This window comes from Falco punctatus (genome assembly GCF_963210335.1).
Source record: "Falco punctatus genome assembly, chromosome: 6".
NCBI classification, from domain to species: domain Eukaryota; kingdom Metazoa; phylum Chordata; class Aves; order Falconiformes; family Falconidae; genus Falco; species Falco punctatus.
Genome location: NC_137585.1, coordinates 45,463,258 through 45,481,992, shown reverse-complemented (window position 1 = coordinate 45,481,992; position 18,735 = coordinate 45,463,258). Strand labels below are relative to the sequence as shown.

The 18,735-nt window shown below is 39.0% G+C and overlaps 1 protein-coding gene across 1 annotated transcript; it reads right to left on the bottom strand.

The window, feature by feature from the left end:
* Positions 1-643: 643 nt before the first annotated feature.
* Positions 644-17,636, bottom strand: METAP2 (methionyl aminopeptidase 2). Its single transcript, XM_080392656.1, has 11 exons — positions 17,369-17,636; positions 16,457-16,558; positions 13,110-13,175; positions 12,665-12,767; positions 8,105-8,266; positions 6,218-6,399; positions 6,041-6,135; positions 5,860-5,956; positions 5,236-5,339; positions 2,681-2,796; positions 644-1,434 (listed from the first exon to the last, which is right to left on the bottom strand). Exons 1-11 carry the CDS (start codon positions 17,547-17,549, stop codon positions 1,182-1,184), a joined length of 1,461 nt encoding a protein of 486 aa, XP_080248782.1. The 5' UTR covers positions 17,550-17,636; the 3' UTR covers positions 644-1,181.
* Between the last annotated feature and the right edge of the window lie 1,099 nt (positions 17,637-18,735).

Here is an 18,735-nt window from a genome sequence, read left to right as displayed (position 1 = left end):
AATGTGCAAGTCACGAGGCAAGTATATAGCACTGAAATACATACTGCACCTAGGCCTGAAGAACCATTTAATTTAATAATAAATAGGGATTTAATTTACCTTTACAAATGCGATTCAGCAGATTCACTGCAGCAGGAAGACAGATATGACCTCTTATGTCAAGATGACATCAATTACTCCAGATTTGTTTGCCTGTATAGAAGAACTTTTAACACTCCAAAATAAATTAATATTTCATTGCCCCTAAAACATGTCCAATTGAATGTGAACTTTAAGGAGACTGGGAATCACACGTAGGAAAATTTTACTCTGTGCAAGAGGGCATGCCAACCACAAAGAATATATAGGGATATATACTAATATTCACAGCTGACTTCAGCCCGAAGTTGCACGTTGCTGGTAACAGCAAAGACCACCAAATGCATTTGACATGTTCTAATACAGCAGAAGTCTGAAGACCGGCACACTCAAAACCAAATCACACCACGCACCTTTAATGAAGTTGTCCCATTCTGTCCTGCAAAGAGTTGATGACTTCTTACCCTGTATCCCAGTACTGACAAGACTATTTAAATTAGCACTGAAAGGCCACATTTCATACTAAGGGTAAGACAGATCCAGTTTCAAGACAAGAAATGGCAAATCAAGTTTGTAAAATATTTAATAGAGCAGTTTCCGAGCAGACTCCTGACTAGAATCATAACCAGACTTCTAAAAAGTATATATATTTTTAGATCTGAAAATTTGTCTTTATTTTTTACAAAATGGATTCCAGGAAGTTTAAAAGGCAGTATCATAGAGGACTTGGGCGCAGAAATCAGGTGTAGTCATTCAAAGCATTCAAGTAGGAATATGGTAATATAAATATTTGAAAAGCATCTTTTCTCATAAATGTTCAAAACAAAATGTATAACTCATTCCAAACTAAAAATCGAGCTTTATAGCACGTATTTCCCTGAACAAAAAAAATAAGTAACTTTTGAAATATTTCTAAAGGCCTGAAAGCTTTTTCCTTGGTTAGTTACATTAGAAGACTTGCCTTTGATTAAATTCCTTCCTTTCCAAATACGGAAAGTATTACATCAGTCCACTGTTAAAACAGACAATATGTTGCAAATTAATTCTGGTATAGTATGTTCCGACAAAGCCTGGAGTATAAAGGTGCTGAGGTGGCTTTGAGTTTAGTAGTCATCTCCTCTGCTGACAACCTCCTTGCACGTTGGGCGCAACAGTATAGTGTGCTCAAACTGTGCCGTGTATGAGCCTTTAATGTCGCACAAGGGAGGATACGGATCCACTATACCCAAGTCGCACAGGTTCTTCAACGCCATTAGGTATTTACTCTCTCCCAGGCGATCTAGCCATCTGCGGCAGAAGGCAAGAGTACCAAAGTTTTCATTGATAACGTTTAGCAAGTGTTTTGCTCTTGGAAGCCTGAAGAAAAAAGAAGTAGTAATTTGAGAAGGAAGAAGTATCACCAGCAAGTATTCCCTACAGAAATGAAACACGCTAATTAAGAAAAGGGTTAGATTTCAAGGTATTTTAAGACTGCCCAGTCTTGGGATGTCTTTCTACATCAATGAGATGTTCTGTTCACAAAAGAAAGTGCATTTTCCTCCTGCAAAAAGACATCCTTCAAAACAAAGCTGAATGCTGCCAAATATCCTGGCCATCCATTTTGAATGGGGGACGTCAGACTGGGAACATATCTGCATCTAACTATGCAAGCAAAACTAAATGCAGTGACAGGAATAGTTCTCTTAAATAATAAAAGGACAATTCGTTTTATACGGAAAACCAGAATTCTTCCTGATCCAAAGTGGTTAATAATCTGAACTAACTTAGGCATGGGCCTGGTAGTTTAAAATGCTGAAGTTTTACTTCTGAAGCAAAATACTTTTTATTCATACTTCTTGCGATATATAAGCATAAAAATCAGAGATTTATAGATCTGCTAAGAAATAAATTTACTTCCAACCATAAGATGTTCCTTTCCAACCCTTAGGCTAATTCTACAACCCCTCCCCCTTTTTCATATTACTAGATAGGTCTATTTTGTTTCCACAGAACAATCTGGAAAAGCATGTCTGCCTGCTACAGTTCTAACCATAACAGCCTTCACTTCAGAAAACAGATTGCACTCCTAGAAATGTTAAAACGCAATCCCAGTGAAAACTGAACATTAATAATCTATTTCATTTTATAGCTATGCACTAAAATAAGAACTTAAACCCCACAAAATATCTACACAAACAAAACAGATGACACTAATAGCTTGATATATTCTGGGAACAGCACTAAAATAAAGATTCTAGCACACAACCATAATACGGATGTTGATTTTTTTTTTAATCTATACTTTTAATATATAGACTAATATACCACCATAATATATTATTAATTGTTAAAAAAATATTAATAATAGGAAGATTGTTAAAAAACAATCTAGGTTTCTGAAGACGTAATAATGTATTTTCTCCTTTCAAGACTCTTTGGAATAAATAATTCCATATTGTTCCAGACTTACAATCAGAGCATATTTCATAACAAGAACATTGCTACCACCACCCTTTGAATCCTCTGACAACCTCAAGAGAAGAATCTGCATTGTATCAAATTTGAACCTTAAGAGGGTGGTAGCTCTAGCACAAAATACCAACAAAAACCAACAAAATCCAACCTTATTGGCACATGCCCAACATCAAAGTTCTTCATGTAATGAGAACATTCCATATCATCATGAACAACACCTTTTCCCGTGCTACCGAAGGTTTCTATAGCATACACTTCGCCTTCCTAAGGAGAGAAGAAAAAACAAACAAACAAACATGTTGCAATATGAAAATAAGTGACATCAGGCCATTCTGACATGACAATCTCAGTATAACAACTTCTGAATACAAGTAATTAAATGTGAATATATTCAATCACCGGATCAATGTAGAGAAAAATTTAATACGGAGATTTCACACTTCCAGACATCTCCAAATCACCAGCTATTTATGTTAGTACCATTTGTTTCAAGCGATAAATATCAGCACATTTCTAGTCACAATTTCTCAAAGTCATTGCAGTTAAATTGTCATAGCATATATCTAACATAGCTAAGAAACTACATTCTGTTGTAAAACATTTGCTAACTGGAAACAACACTCCTTTTCTATTCAGATAGAAGTCCTAGGAAACGTATAGTTTAGACATAGCAAATAGATGTTGATTACAGAGACTTACTGCACTGAAGAACTTTCTGCCCAATTTCTGCAAGAATTTTCTGGTAACAGCTGCTAGTATAAACCCTTAACCTGCTCATTTCCACTCCACAAGATGAATTTCTTCAAGAAATGAAGGTGATAAATATCTGCAAGGGCATTATCAAAATTCTAGCCAAGAACATACTGAAATGCCATTATATAAACTCATTTCTGGCAAGTGCACTCACATATCCTTAACAGTAGGATTGTGAAAGGGACTTCACAAGATAGGGCATCAAACATTAATGCACAGCAGGAGCTGGGTTTTTCAGTTTATTAAGCTACTTTGAAAGTCACAACCCAAAAATAGAAGCCAACACAGCCTTCAAATTCAAGACAAACTCTTAAAGATGCCCTTGAATATTTAACTGATTTAATTTAAAAAAAGCGCCCCGAAATACAAAAGCACAAAAACCTGCACACAATGCCACAAAAACAAGAAAACAAACAAACAAACAAATAAATCACTTTACACCCACTTTTTCAGAATAAGGATTGTCAGAGGCTATATTTCTCTCTGTCACAAAAAACTCACTGGATTGCAGTTTTATACTATAATTAGTACGGTACAGTAAGAGCTTGGCTATGCTCCACATTCTTCATTGGCAAAACCCACTGTCTTTAATGCTGTAGGATTGTGTCCTAAGTAACCTACAGAAGCTGAAGAAATTTAAAAAAGGTCTTCTCCCCAGTGTCTGGATATTCAATTAAAACAATCTCAAAGCTCTGAAATCTGTAAGTAAGATTTGCTTAAAGAACTTAAATTTTATACTAGTAATAGATGATGGAAGATACACAAGACCTAACCATTCACTAAGCTAAAACAAGAATGGCACACAAGTTTTTTCTATCTTCCTCTTCCACCACTCTTTCATCCCTTTGAACACTCCTATAGATAAGATTAGAGTTAAAGCGGTCTCTTTGCTCACATCATTAACAAGGTGATCCATAATTATGATACAAGTTTTAGGCGATGAGGGTGAGCCTACCTCAAAAAAACCAGTCCTGTCCAGACCACACCTGTCCCTGTTCAGCTCTTACAAGTCTTATTTACTCCGATAGGCTTACCAGTGATCATTGCTGATCAGTGATCAAGCTTAGAATTAAAATTAAAAGCTTCTTATCTCATTATCAATCTTCTAAATAAGCCTTCCTTTCTTGTTACAACACGTTTACATCAAAATGGTGGCTGAATCTCAGGTTACATGTTTTAACATTACATTTCCAATTGGTAGTTGCCATATCATGTACGGCAATTTCTCTTCCCGTTCTCCAAAACACTATTCAAACAGCATCTTTCATCCAGCCTCTCACATTAACTAGAAATATGCTTGATTATCTTGTATCTGCAAAGAAAACCTGTGCTGGAAGCTTCTCAAGAAAGTTAGCATATCTAACTGTACTTGCAAAAAGTCATCCAAAGGTAGAACACTACATAAATATTTCTCAAGAATTACTGGAGCAAGAGAAGATTGTTATTTCATCTTTTTAATTACAGAGTGAACAAACAAGGAAAGTGTGAATGACTGGCAAGTCCAAACACGTTTCAGGAAAACTCTGATCCCAAAATTTGAATTCCTGTCTTTTTCCCTGCACTTAAGTGCAACATTCCAACACTGCATTAAGTAATATATACACACTGAGAAATAAACATGCAAGAGTTTCTGTAAGCATCACTACGGCCATTCAGAATTCAAGGTTTTTTTGTTTTGGTTTGGGGTTTTTTTTTTTAAATAGCAGGGTCCCTAGGCTTCAATTTCATAAAGTATTAGATACCAGAACACTCCAGGGCTAAATGTAGAAGCCACTGAGATGAAACAAGAGTGATCACTCTTTTACAGTAACACTACAAAGTACAGATTTTCTTCTGCTGCTATTACCAACCAGCATCACAAATACCACACATCAGGAGTGCACAGGAAATAATAATACTCTTGCAGTGACAGTCAGGGAAACTAAACAAAGATTTAATAACTCAATTTACCTCCATTCTTGTTGCTTCTCCTCCTTTCACAATGGGCACTGTTTTCCCAGCATGTATCCTATATGGCCCAATCGAATGTCCATTCAAATTGCGAATTGGTTTCACTTTTGAAGAAAACATCAGTATTACAGGCAATTTCCTAACAATTCCTTTAAGGCAATTTGGTTTGCTAGCCCGTATTGAAAGTACAATAGTGACTCATCATATTGCAGAGGAATTGAACACAGAACTATCCACACATCTTGTACAAATCCCAACCAAGACACAAGTTAGTTTTGTATGCTGTATCAAAACTTCATTATTAAAGACTAGCAACTCCAACATTAACAAAAGCTTGTTAATAAAGTCAAACAGCAGGTATCAAGTTATTTGCACATTTTGAAACAGTTGTTTAGCCTTCATCTTATCTGTTGAAGATACAATACTTGTAAGGATAAACGAAGAAAATCCCTCCAGAGGAACGGCAAGCCAGCCAGAAACCTGTATTTATGCAAGACTCGTACCATACTTCTAGTACAGAGTTCTTTTCAATATGATACATATAAATCAGTATTTGTACAAATATATATAGATACACATACACTCTCTAAGAACAACTATCCTTACATAAAGAAAAGAACTTGCCTTGGTATGTTTTGCCATCAATTTCAACCTCATAAGACTCCATAACTTCTTGTATGGCCTCCCCCACATCACAGAGACGTACATCTATTCCAGCACACTGAAAACAAAGTGCAAATATAAATGGAAAATAATCACAAGGTTTACTGTGAGACTTGGTAAATTACTTACATAATGATCATACCTTTATTCCAGTATTTGTGGCATCCTTTACAGCTTGTAATAGTCTGTCATATTTTGGATTGAACGTGACTGTAAAAGCACAGTCAATAATACGACCTGAAATCAGCAGAAATTAATTAGCTTTAATCTTTGCACTGAACAATGTTCTCAAAGTTTTAATTCATAAATAAAAACTAACCACTAATATGTGTCCCAAAATCTATTTTGCAAATATCATCATATTGCAGCACTGTTGGATCTCCGGCATTGGGAGTGTAGTGGGCAGCACAGTTATTCAGAGAGCAGCCAGTAGGAAATGCAAGACCTGCATTTAAACCATTCTCCTTTATCAGCTTACGTGAGCAGTCTTCTAGTTTTTCACTAAAAGGCAGAGGGGAGGGAGAAGGAAAAAAAACAAACATAACAGTTGTCATCAATACTTCTTATGATGACTTCAGACAAATCAATGCAACAACAAAGCCTCAGAAAAAATATTCAAGCATATGTTTTAATGTGAAATCTTAAACTACTTATATGCTAACTAGAAGGAGACCCTAGACTGGAAAACGTAAGTACAACAATAATGATCTTCAGTTCTTTGTGTTGTTTCTTCTACTGGTTCTTGGCCAAAATGGAGGACTTCACTAGCATGTTTACTCTAAATTTAAAATATCCATCCTTTACCAGCTACATTTAATCCATTCCTCCTGAGCAGCAGTTATACAACTAAAATTCAGGCAAATTAAATAAACTCTTTAAAATTATCGGCATTTAAAAGAGGGTGGGGTGGGTGGGGGAAGGCAACAGTATAGTCACTTCGTTTATTAAAAAAAAAAATCTAATTAAAGGACTAATTTTTTTTCATTTAAGCAGTAACTGTAATAAAATAAAACCTTATGAGACTAGCATTTGTTCATGGTTTTTGTCTACTCTCAAGCTGCTAGCTACTGGAAAGCTACAGAAACAAACACGTTCACCACTGTCCTATAGTGGCAGTAAATGACGCGCTCACACCAGTGCACCATACTCCGATTTCATTTAAGAGCGCTATTCACTCAAAGCAATCTGGAAAAAGAAGAGAGCTCATTAAGAGCAAGTCCCCACAGCCTGAGGTATTTTAGAAGGAAAAGTCATGTTTTGAGAAAATTACCGCTTTTAACTGTAATAGTCAAACTGTATAATTCAGCATGACAGATTTGTTTCAGCCAGACTAGTTATTAAGGTAGCTGTCTGTCTTCCACTTTCCCTGATGGTCTATTACTTCTTTCCATTATCCTCACACACTTACCTTGGGGATCCACTCAGATTTGCTTTCTTACTATCCTACTCTTGTCAGCACAGTCCTCAGTCATAGCAGGCTGAAAACATCTGATTTTGGAATCTAAACTGTCCTGTATCAGTGCAGTACTTGGACAGTAGACATTCACTCCAGATAAACTGAAGGACAGAAAAAGGACTCAAGTCTAGCCTAATTAATTCTTTAAACTTCAGCTTAATCAAACTCATGTTTATCTTAATCCATTTGCTAAGTTATTTCTTATCAGCTGAACATAACACAAAGAAACACTGCCATCAGCCAGTGAAGACTAAATCAAGTCAGTCTTCCTGCCCTGGACCGAGTATGCACCCACCCCATTTTTATGCTTCCTCACCCTCCCAGAAACAGACTGCACCCATGTTGCTCATTCACATACAATTTCACTGACAATTCTGGCAAAAGCCAGGATGTTTACTACCACTATTGCTGTTTCTCTCAGCACCGCTGCAGAACTTGTGTGCAAGAGTAGCCAAGGTACTGAACATTAAAATCAAGCATGTGCTCAAAATTAAGTGAACGCAATTGAAATCTTAAGTTTGAAATTCAGTATGATCCCAGACCCTGTAAAACTGCATAAGCTAAGAAGATGTTGTAAGAGGAAACTCAGAGGAAGTAGTTTGGGATACTGGTTGTGTACTTCAAGCAGAAATCCCCCTCAACACTCGTGACACGGTGAATTAAGCACACAAAATTGAGACTAAATCCCACCCCCACACAGAATGAAGAAAAATCTACAGCAGAGGTCTCTGAGAAGATCTGTGTGCTCACCAGATTTCTATCATTGTCATTCCAGGTTTTATCCAGCTCATAACATATTTTCTCACTTGTCTGTGTGCCTCTGCAGCCTCCCGAAAATCATTCCAGATTTCCTCACTGGCTTGGTCTAGCGCTTTCTTTTCTTCATTAGTTGTTCTCCAAGCAGCAGTTCGCCTTCAAAATAGATTACGTGTGTCATGAAGTTACTCAGTTAGACCACAAGCTACACTACCCCCTTTACACTTTCAAAAGCCCTACCTCCCAGCCTTCCCAAAAGCCCAGAGAAGCAGTGTCCTTGAAGGATGCATACTTTTCAACAAGACAGAACAAGCATATAAAATTCATATCAATGCTTGCATTTCTACCTTGAGTTTAGCAGGGCAAATCTCCGCAACATGCTCTGCTCATGCAAAGTTTATTTTTTGAACAATCTTGCTCATTCAGACAGTGCTCTTCCTGTATGCAGGAGAATCTCAACATTGTAGCATTGCTACTTGGCCCAGAAACTGTTACTGACACAGAGACAATAGCTCCTTCAAAATTTAAGAGCTTGCAGATCCAGTATTACTTTCACTCACCCTCAGAATTACCTAATGCAGTGCGTGGTAACTATGACACATGCCAGGAAGTTACTTTCTAAATTTGTTGGATGGTGAATTAACATTTGTTCCAAGAGAATACCACTCATTTTGGCTCTTTTGTAGGTTCATAGAACAAACAGAAGAATGATTTTCAATGCAAGACTAAATATAAGATCAGGTTGGAATGTATTTTTTTGTTATGCAAGAAACGATACAACTAAGTTTTGAAGAAAGAAACAAACAAGTAATTTAAGCACTCCAGCAGCTGTCAGAACTTAAATACTAATTTTCTGACTACAAAGTAGATACACCTTCAAATGGTGAAGCTGCAGTACTGTAATAATACAAAAAACCCATAGTGCTAACTCAGAGAACTCCATACACATTGTGAGGGACAAATACTAATAAAAACAACAGATAGCTGCACATCCCGCTAGGTGGGTAATAAAAGAAAAGCCATGGTGGGCAAGATGGACCAAAGATGCTGAACTGTGCCAAGGTTTCCAAGTTTAGAAACTAACTTTTACCTTTATCCAAGTGAGCTGAATATGCAGTGTTAAAGGATTACTTTTTGAAATTCAAAGGTGTAGCTACTTATCTGTTTTATAGACATGTGACTTGGCTCCACTCTAAGTTTCCTTCACAGCCAAAAACCAGGTATGAGTAGCCAAGAGACTATGTCCTGCAATTTTACTGCATTTTGAACTTATTATTTATACAGTGTTAAGAGGCCTAATCCTAAAGCAGAGATGAAAAGATAAAGAAGGGTAACAGGCTATTCCATAAACGTTTTCTCTGGATGACTAGAGGATCAAAGTATTTTGAGACTCTTTTGCTTGTTTCCCTTGAACTTTTTGTCCCTGCTCAGATAAAGTAACAACAGTGCGAAGGAGAAATCTCATGCTTAGTTTTCTGAGCAGTTTTCTGGCTCCGATAGCAAGTCTCATGCATACTACTCTTAGAATTTGCCTTCCACCAACAAAGAAACAAAGCAACAGCCTGCAACACCTAAGCCACCTTACTGCACTTGGAAACTGGACTACTGCCAACAATGCAGTCATGGCACAAGATGGAAAACGTGTACTGCAGGAAAACAGTGGGGAGAGGCTTGAGGATCCTTTCAGACTACTCTGGATTCCAGCAGGGAACACCCTCTGGTAGCAAGAGCTGCTGACAATCTGGGCAGCTGCTCTGCCAGTCACAGACTAAAGCACAAACTCCAGCAAATGGGCAGGAAGCCATCCTCACTATATCCTACTGCATTTCAGCATATAGTCACTCCATGCAACACAGCCGAAGGACAAAGTAGCCCCTACATTTAAAAATACCGTATCAGACCCAAAGCATTTTACTGCCAAAGCTGCACCACTGCCACCTGGGAGCTCAGGAAAGGAGGTGACAAGAAATCCTGTGTGGGTCTAAGCACTCGAGACATGCGAAAAATCAGTTTATCAGATAAAGGTCAAACATCAAACATCAAGTCCTCTGACAGGTACATGAGCTAACAAGCTTTTCCAAGGACAGTATCCTAATGTGCTGGCTACCACGTGTCAACTTAAGAAGTTCACCTCTCGCTCCAAGCAATTTGCTCCCATCTTTTCACTGCAGTTCACAGCCCCCAGTTTTCACTAGACAAATCTTTGTAATACTGTGCTGTAAACTAGATTTTAGTGATCAAAGATAAGAATTCCAGAAAACAATTCCCACAGATTACCTTAACCCTGACAACACCACAGAGGAAGAAACAAGCAGTCAGGGACAAGAATTCCTTAATCCCACTTCAACAAAATCAGCGTATCATGAAATATTGCTTAGAGCTTTTCCGTCCTCCCTGTCACGTCATTTCAAATTCCGGTGTCTTCAATAAAAAACCCACAAGCCTTCAAACAAAACCAAATACTTGAGATATAAAAATATCAAACCTGTTAGTCTGTTGCTTATATAAGGATTGATTATCTGCTATTTTTTCCCCTGAAAATTGAATGATACCCACCTTAGTTCAACTTCCTACACAAAATATACAATTCCAGGTTGATGAGAGGTAGCTTCAGAAAGCACTTGACACCAACAGCTAAGCACAGAAGTGCGACTCTTTAAAAAAGCAAAGACAAAACCCTACTGCCCTCTGAATGAATAAGAGAAGCAGCACAAAAATGCTTCACCAATATATAAAATGAAACTGTTCTTCAGAATAGGAAATACCCTAGCATTCGCTTCACCAATATATAAAATGAAACTGTTCTTCAGAATAGGAAATACCCTAGCATTCATGTCAGTTACTAATTTAAGTAGCTACTTGTGTTCAAAAATGCTAAAGTACATCATAAGATGTAAATATTTAAATTAGGAACAAAACTAAGCATATATTTGCTTAAGCAAATTATATAAAGAAATAATTTCAAGTTCCTTAGAAGAGTATACTCTTTTTCCATAGCAGAATGCTCTTGGTACAGAAAAGATGCTATACTTAAATCCTGTTACAAAACGCGGTTTGTTTTTGGTTTGGTTTTTTGTTTGTTTGGGTTTTTTTGTTTGAGTTTTTTTACTTTTCAAATGAATAATAGCAAACCTAGAGTTCAAACATTTAATCTTCAATAGCTGGATATATAACAGATGTGCAAAAATGGCGTGTTAATAAACTATGGAAGTGCTTAAAGACATTTATAACCTAATTTTCTGGACTGCTTAAATCATGTCTATCTGAATGTGTCATATGCATATACAGACAAACACTTAAGCATAAAAGAATCACTCCTGGATCAGCCTGTCAGGATTATTCTGATAAAAAGTTTAATGCACACAAAAAGGCAGTAATTTGTAAATAGATATGAGTACACAATGTGATCAAATTAAAGTCATTACAAAGAAGAAAAGCTTCCTCAAAACCGAGTTTTAAACTCATAAAAATGAAACCATATCTTCCATGAATATCTGAGTAGAATTTATAGGATATAGTAGACTCTTTAGTTGCTTACACTCTGAGAAACAGGCATTGACCGTAACCAATAAATGTTTCAAAGTAATTCGATTCTGAAAACAGTCACTGAAAACTAAACAATGCTTTCAAAAATATAAATATTTATCTATTCCCTGCCCCTGCCCCCCCCCCCCCCCCCAGCCTTTCATTTAAACACTTCTTTCAGAGTTTTAATGCAAAATTTCCCAGGAATTTTTCAGTAATACTTGGTCTTTTCATTCAGATTTTCATGCAGTTCAAGCTATTTCCACACCACCTCTCATTCCATAGCCCCATATCCCCAGTAAAATATGACCTTCCATAACACTTCATGTAGGAAAAAAATCAGGAAACTCAAGTCAAGCTGGTATATTCTAGCTCCTAACAAAGCACAAGGAAACAGTAGTACTCTATGAAAACCTAAGAATGCAGATCTTTGTTCCAGTAAACTGCTAAAAGTTGTTGCTTGTTTAGTAAAATTGCACACCATTCCCATGTCTGAATGAATTATAAAAAAGTTTGTTATAATAAATACATATTCATACAAACGAGAAGCAAAGTGCAGAATGTACCACTTAAAGAATATGAGACAGTTTAGTTTAAGTCTGACACAGACACCTCTTCAACAACAACAAAAAACCCCAAACCAAGTAGTTGACATCTAGATGCCCCCAGAACTGCTGCATAAGTATCTTACCACCTTAAATTTTAAATCTTCACTCAGTTCTAAATCAGAGTATATTTTTCTTACAAGCTGCCTACCAAAATCCTGTTGGCCCCTTGCCTCATAGCAATTCTGCTCAGGCTATACCTTAATTAAAAAGGTAGGGAATGAGAAACATTTCTGAACCAAAGACTTCCAGTTAAAAAAAAAAAAAGGAAGAAAAAAAAGCAAAAAAAGTAAAAGCAAAAAAAAAAAAAAGAAAAAAGCACACTACAACTACTTTGTCCGTTTAGTCATACATTAACAGTTTTGCAATTCAAAACATCTAGATGACAGCAATTTTTTTTTTTTTTAAAGCTTAAAACACTCACCCATCTTGTGTTGGTGGGTATTCGCATTCTTCCCCCTTTGGGAATATGTTGCTAGGAAATAGATCACATATTGGAATAGAAGGTGGATCTGTCTGGACTTTAGCTGTTGAGTATAATTTAAGAAAGTTTTAAATATGGTACATGGGAAATACTAGGTATCTTATTTCAACCATAAAAGCTAAATGGCACAAATTATTTAAGATCCCCTTACCAAAATTTAGGCTTCTACCAAGGTAACATCATTATCACAATGCCCTCATATGACTTTATTTGGCCAACGTTTAACATGGCATTCAGTGATACCAGAAAGAAGAAAACTCAGCCAGACTTAGCCTACAAACTCAAGATGCACCCCAAAATTTGTTTCTACTGCCAAGAACAGCACTTACACATGCTTATACCAATATTCATGCGGTCTATCTTTATTTTTGTGCCCGATACCTACGTCCTTTCTTCTTTTTCTTCTTCTTCTTCTTTTTCCCTGTTGCTCCATCTCCTTCACCCTCTCCATCTACAGGAAAGAAAGTGCTCAGGTGAACATTAAGTAACTTTAAAACCTGAAGAATTCTGAATGAGACATAAAACCATCTGGAAACACTTCTTTCACAGCAGAATTTAATGGATTAAAAGAAACTTGAAGCTGATACCAAACCATTAGCATTTTCCGTCCCTACAACAAACACAGATCTAAGAAAATACTTGCTCAAGTTGAGACTTAAAGATATCACCAGAGAAAAAAAAGTTGTTCAGGGAAAGAGCTTTCAGAAAGCCCTACTTAAAATTTCTCTATTCTCAATTCACCCAAAAAGATGCATGGGGTAGGGGAAAGCATGCAAGAGAACTGTATTAGACACAACATGTAACAAAAAGCTCAGAACTACTGCTTTGAACCCATCTTCTGATGCTTCAGCTAAAGGAACTTCTGGAAAGATAAAAAACCCGAACAAGTAAAGATGACAGCATTTAGGTCAGGATGAGTTTAATCTGGAGATAACTGGGAAAGTCACAACCAGCACCGAGCAAAACTACTGCGTGTGGGAAGTACGAGTGGGAGGTTTTCAGAAAGCACAGCATGTAAGCACCAAGAACTGGCCACACGGCATTACAGGCACATTTGAGAGTTAACAATAACCCCATGGACTTCACATTTCGTAACATCTAATGCTTAGTTACTTCCATACACTTCATATATACTTCATATCTGGTGTGATACCATCTAACTAAACCTTCTGGACCTCAACACAAATGCATTGCAGAACCAATAGGTACTAGTCATCTACATTTAAAACATTTTTTTATCTAAAGTGAGAAGTAAATCAAAAGTACTTTTAAATGAAGTAAAAGCACTGCCATTTTGAACACATTTATACAGAATTTTTTATTTGCTCCTTTATTTAAAAACCAAACCAAAACACTGACCAGTTGTTCCAGTCACTAGATTTCAAGCCTCTCATGATGGTCAGTGTCATCTGCATTTTTATGCCACCGTAAATGCTCCTGCAGCTGGAGCAAATTTCAGTAAGGTGTCACTCCCACCCCTCCCCAGCTCATCTTGTCATTAAGTATTTTAATTTAAATTCTTGTAAAAAATCGCAAGTATAAATACTTTGTAACTACAATTGTAGTCCAGCCTACCAGATTCTCAATCAGTCTGTATTTCATAGGCAGCCAAAAATCCTTAAGAGTGCATAAATTTCTTCAAAATGTGGTAATTTTGCCACATTTCTCTTGACCTTGATGTCAAACCATACATCAAGAAATAAATTAGACATGACTCCAGTTCATTCACCTAGTGATTTCTGGATATTTGTTTTTTTAAAACACAAGGCCTAAACTGCAAAAAAAGTACTGTTGCTATCTGCTTATTATGGCTTTTTCATACATCACCGCACGTGAGTCAGCCAACTGCAAGCCAAACTAACCCAGCCTATGCTTTCATGTCCTTGAAGGCTGCTGCAGACTAACTTATGCTTCTGCCACAAATTAACTACTGCATCTGAGCAATACCCTGTGTGTCTACAGGTTATTTAGCTGATAATAAAAAAAAAAATTTCACCAGAAAAGCAATTCCGGATCTTTTCAAAACTGAAGCCCAACCTTAAGCCATTTCGGTATAGCCATTTAATAACTTAGCCTAGGATCATGCAAAAGTCTTACGTATCAGCATGTTTTAACACTGCAGTGGAGGTCGGAAGTGTAACCCCTAATCAGTCCTGGACTTCAAAAGGTATGCAGTCTCATTTCTGGGGCCACTCAGTTACGGGCTTATTAGAAGAAAAAAGAAAAGAAGGGGGTGGTGGTGGGAGGCTGGTAGGTATTTTATTGCTTTTAATCTAACGCTGCACCATGTCTTAAGCAATACCCTTGAAACTACACAATTAAGATGGCAAGTGGTGAGGATCAGTATAGGCAGGAACACACAGTTGTCTTAAAACCCCCTTACAGTAATTTTTATTTTTCTGCAAAAATATTACTGCTTTTCTAAAAATAAATCCAAGTCTAATATATGGAAAAAAAAATACTTCAGTGATAGTACCACTTCATTTCTTTATACCTCCTAATACTGTAATACTAATTGCTAATACTCTAAAAAGGATAAAAGTACATAGCACTTGACCTGCAACTAACAACCTTATTTCTCCTGAGATGGAACTATAGTCATTCTAATAACTTTCGAAGTATTCTTTTTATTGTATGAAGTTTTCACTACTCTCTTCAATACTTATCACTTTTGTTGCAATGATGGAAAAGCAGATATTGTATTAATTATCTTTCAACTATGTAACCTGAAATATAGCATAAAACAACAATCCATCAGAATATACTTCTGCAGAAAGTAACTGCATAAAACTGGATGCTATATATAGATTAATAATGTTCAAAGATCAATCTATTTGTAATTTTCTATATCTCAGCACACTTGTAAAAAATGTCTGTAACTAATTTATTAAATTCTGGAATGATGAATTCCAACATTAGTCAACTAAGAAGATTTCTCAGCAAAACAACAAGAAACGTTTTCAGGGTGCTGAGCAAACTTTACATGCTAATGCACACAAAGGAGATTAAATGACTAACTTAAGATTTGTATTTTCTTAAATGTTCACTTCTATTGAGAAACATTCATCAAAACAAAGAAAATACAGCATCTTTATCTGATATTCCTACAGAAAAGACGCATCCAGCCTGGATTTCAATACTGGATGCTTTTGAGGCATTTGCTTTGAACATCAGCTGCACAGCACAGGCAACATACAAGGTGTATACCTTCCTTGTGTATTAATCCCTTTCCCGTTCTGTTTTAATGAAAAATTAGGATTACAGATGAACAGGTTTCAAGTCACTGATAAAGAGACTAAAACCTGGTATTAATTAAAATGCTTCCTTAAAATCTGTATTTTTTTGTTCCAAGTCAAGTATAAAAGACATAATTTGGAACAAATTTATACTGACCATAGTAACTCAAGTTAAGAATTATTTGTACCTTACCTTATCTTAAGCTAAACATCTCCCTTCAGTAATAAGATCCATGAAAACAAGAAGCCTTAATAAAGCCGTTACCCCCATTATTCTTTATACATATCTGCATGTGCAACAGCTGAATTGCTGCCCAAAAAGTTGAAAAGTATATACAGGTGCATTTTACCTCTCACAAGACAACCCCCCCCCCCCAAAAAAAAAAAAACAACTAAAAAACCCCACAAACCCAAAAAGCATCTGTAAAAGTTTTGTTAAAATAGGAGTCCAGGAATAAGCTGAAACTGGAAATGTCAACAGAAAAGTTACACTTGCCTTCATCATCATCATCTTTTTCTTTCTCCTCCAGTGCTTGTTTATCCAACTGTTTTGCTACATCATCAAGAGCACCTTCCATTTCTTTATCTGTTTCTTGTCCTGTTTGTAAAAGTAAAGTATGACTTACAATAAAAGATTAGCTCCATAGTAGTAAACAATAATGCCCAAAACTTTATGATGCCTTTTTTTTTTTTTTTTTTTTTAAAGCAGACCCAACGTAGATAGTAGGGCACTACAGTGACAGGTGCTGTTACTGAAACTTGCATAAAAAGGCAGCACTACCCAGACACTTCTGACTACTTTTTTTTTATTTCCTGCCAGGGCAACTAATTCTTCTTGCCATAGCAGCAACCTGCTCTTGTGAGATAATATGGGCGTGGAGTAGATAATTATAAAGGCACAGCATGATCATCACTAACTGCTACCCTATTAAACAAACCCAAGCCGTAGTTCTTTTACGCTATTTGCCCAGACTTGCTCCAGCTCTGAGAACCTGGGAGGGTACGGGGAACCCATAGAGACTCCATCATGCGGGATGACTTTTACAGCAGCAGTCTTACGCCTTTCCCCCCCGCAAGGCATGGGAGGGGATAAGGGAAGGGGTGGCTTCTCCTGCGCGCACCTGAGCAGGGAGGACTTTCCTCACCCCTGCTTCCCAGGTGCCGAACGGCAGCGGCATCCCCTCGGCACCCGCCAGCCCCCTCCTCGCCGAAGGGGTCCCCCCTCAGCCCATACGGGGCGGCACGGCGGCCTCGGGGGCGCCCATCACCCTGCCCGCGCCCCCCACGGCAGGACCCTTCAGCCACCCGCCACCGCGTACGAGGCCCGGTCTGCCGGGTCGCGGCCCCCTCAGCACGCCCCGCCGGCCTGTCAGCGGAGCGTCCCGACGCGGCGCGGCCCGGCCCCTACCCGCGGGGCCCGCTTTGCCCTTCTTCTTCTTCTTGCGCTTCTTCTTGGCACCATCATCGGCGCCGAGCCCCACCGCGCCGCCCTCCGCGCCATCCTTGTCCTCAGGTTCCGGCAGCAGCTCGCCGTTGAGGTGCTTCTCCGCCTCGGCGGCAGCGCTGCCCGCCAGCCCCACGCCCGCCATGTCGCCGCGGCCGCGCCGCCTCCCACTCGCGGTGCGAGCGAAAGAGAGCGAGCGGCGGGGCCGGCCCTCCGCTCTATGGTGAGCGCGGGGCACGCCGGGAAGGCTGGAGGACTCCGCCGGGGAGGGGAGGGCGGAGGAGGAGCGCAGGGGAGGAGGGAGCGGCCTCCCCGCGCGCCGGGCCTGGTGAGCGCGGGCGGCCTGTGAGGGCCCGGCCCGGGTGGTGGCGGCGTAACGGCCGCGCCCGGCTGCCCGCGGCAGCCCCGCCGTCCGTCCGTCCGTCCGTCCGTCCGTGGGCCCGGCCCCCCCCGGCCTGGCCGCCGGCTGCCAGCCTGGCCGTGCCGTCGGAGCGCCGCGGCTCGGCGGCCCCGCTGCCCCCCGCAGCCTGCGGCCGGGTCAGGGCCCGCGGCCCGCCGCACGACTGGGCGCCGGCACCATCGCTGTCGTAACCGCAGTCCGCCGAGGCCGGTCATTGACGTGCGGAATTAGACTCTATAACTCGAAAGTTATAAAGTAGGTATGTTTATTGCGCGCAGATGCACGGGGGATCGCTCCTCCACAAGCGTGCATACCCGAAGTGACGAACCATCCCACATTTATACAATGAAACAAATGAATATTCAATTAGCGCCTATACATATTTGTTACCTAAACCCCGCTTCGTATGTTAATTAGCTTATCAGTCCGTTTCCTGGAATGTGGTGGTCTTGCAGGTTTGTAGGTGATTCATGTTCTTGTGACCATCTAATCTTTTTCAGCAAGGAAAGGTGATTCATGTCCTTGTGACCATCCAATCTTCTCCAGCAAGGAGACTTAGCACTCCCTCCCTCTAGATAGCATTTGAATGTCTCTCATCTTCTCTCATTCTCTTTTAAATAGCCCCTTTTGTTAGAGAAAGAAGGGCAGGCGTCTCCCCTTTGTTAGAGGAAGAGGGGCAGGCGTCTCCTCAAAAACTGTAGTTGTCTCCTCAGAGCTGTGTGCCTATGTGACCAGACACCGCACCCATGACTAGTCACCATACCCACATTTCTGAGTAGACATATACAATCACAGTCGGTGTTAAGCGTCCCCATTTCACACTATTTCTCCATATCAATCCCCCCTTTTTATTAAATTAAGTAAATTCTTTTACTTAAGCAGTCTTCCCGAATGATATAAAGCATCATACATAAGTGTTACCCTTTTAAAC

Coding starts and splice junctions, on each gene's coding strand:
- METAP2 (XM_080392656.1), bottom strand. CDS start 17,549: ATGGCGGGCGTGGGGCTGGCGGGCAGCGCTGCCGCCGAGGCGGAGAAG. Junction 12,768..13,109: donor GAAGAAAAAGAAGAAAGGAC/GTAGGTATCGGG, acceptor TATACTCAACAG/CTAAAGTCCAGACAGATCCA. Junction 1,435..2,680: donor GTTGGGCATGTGCCAATAAG/GTTGGATTTTGT, acceptor TTTTTTCTTCAG/GCTTCCAAGAGCAAAACACT.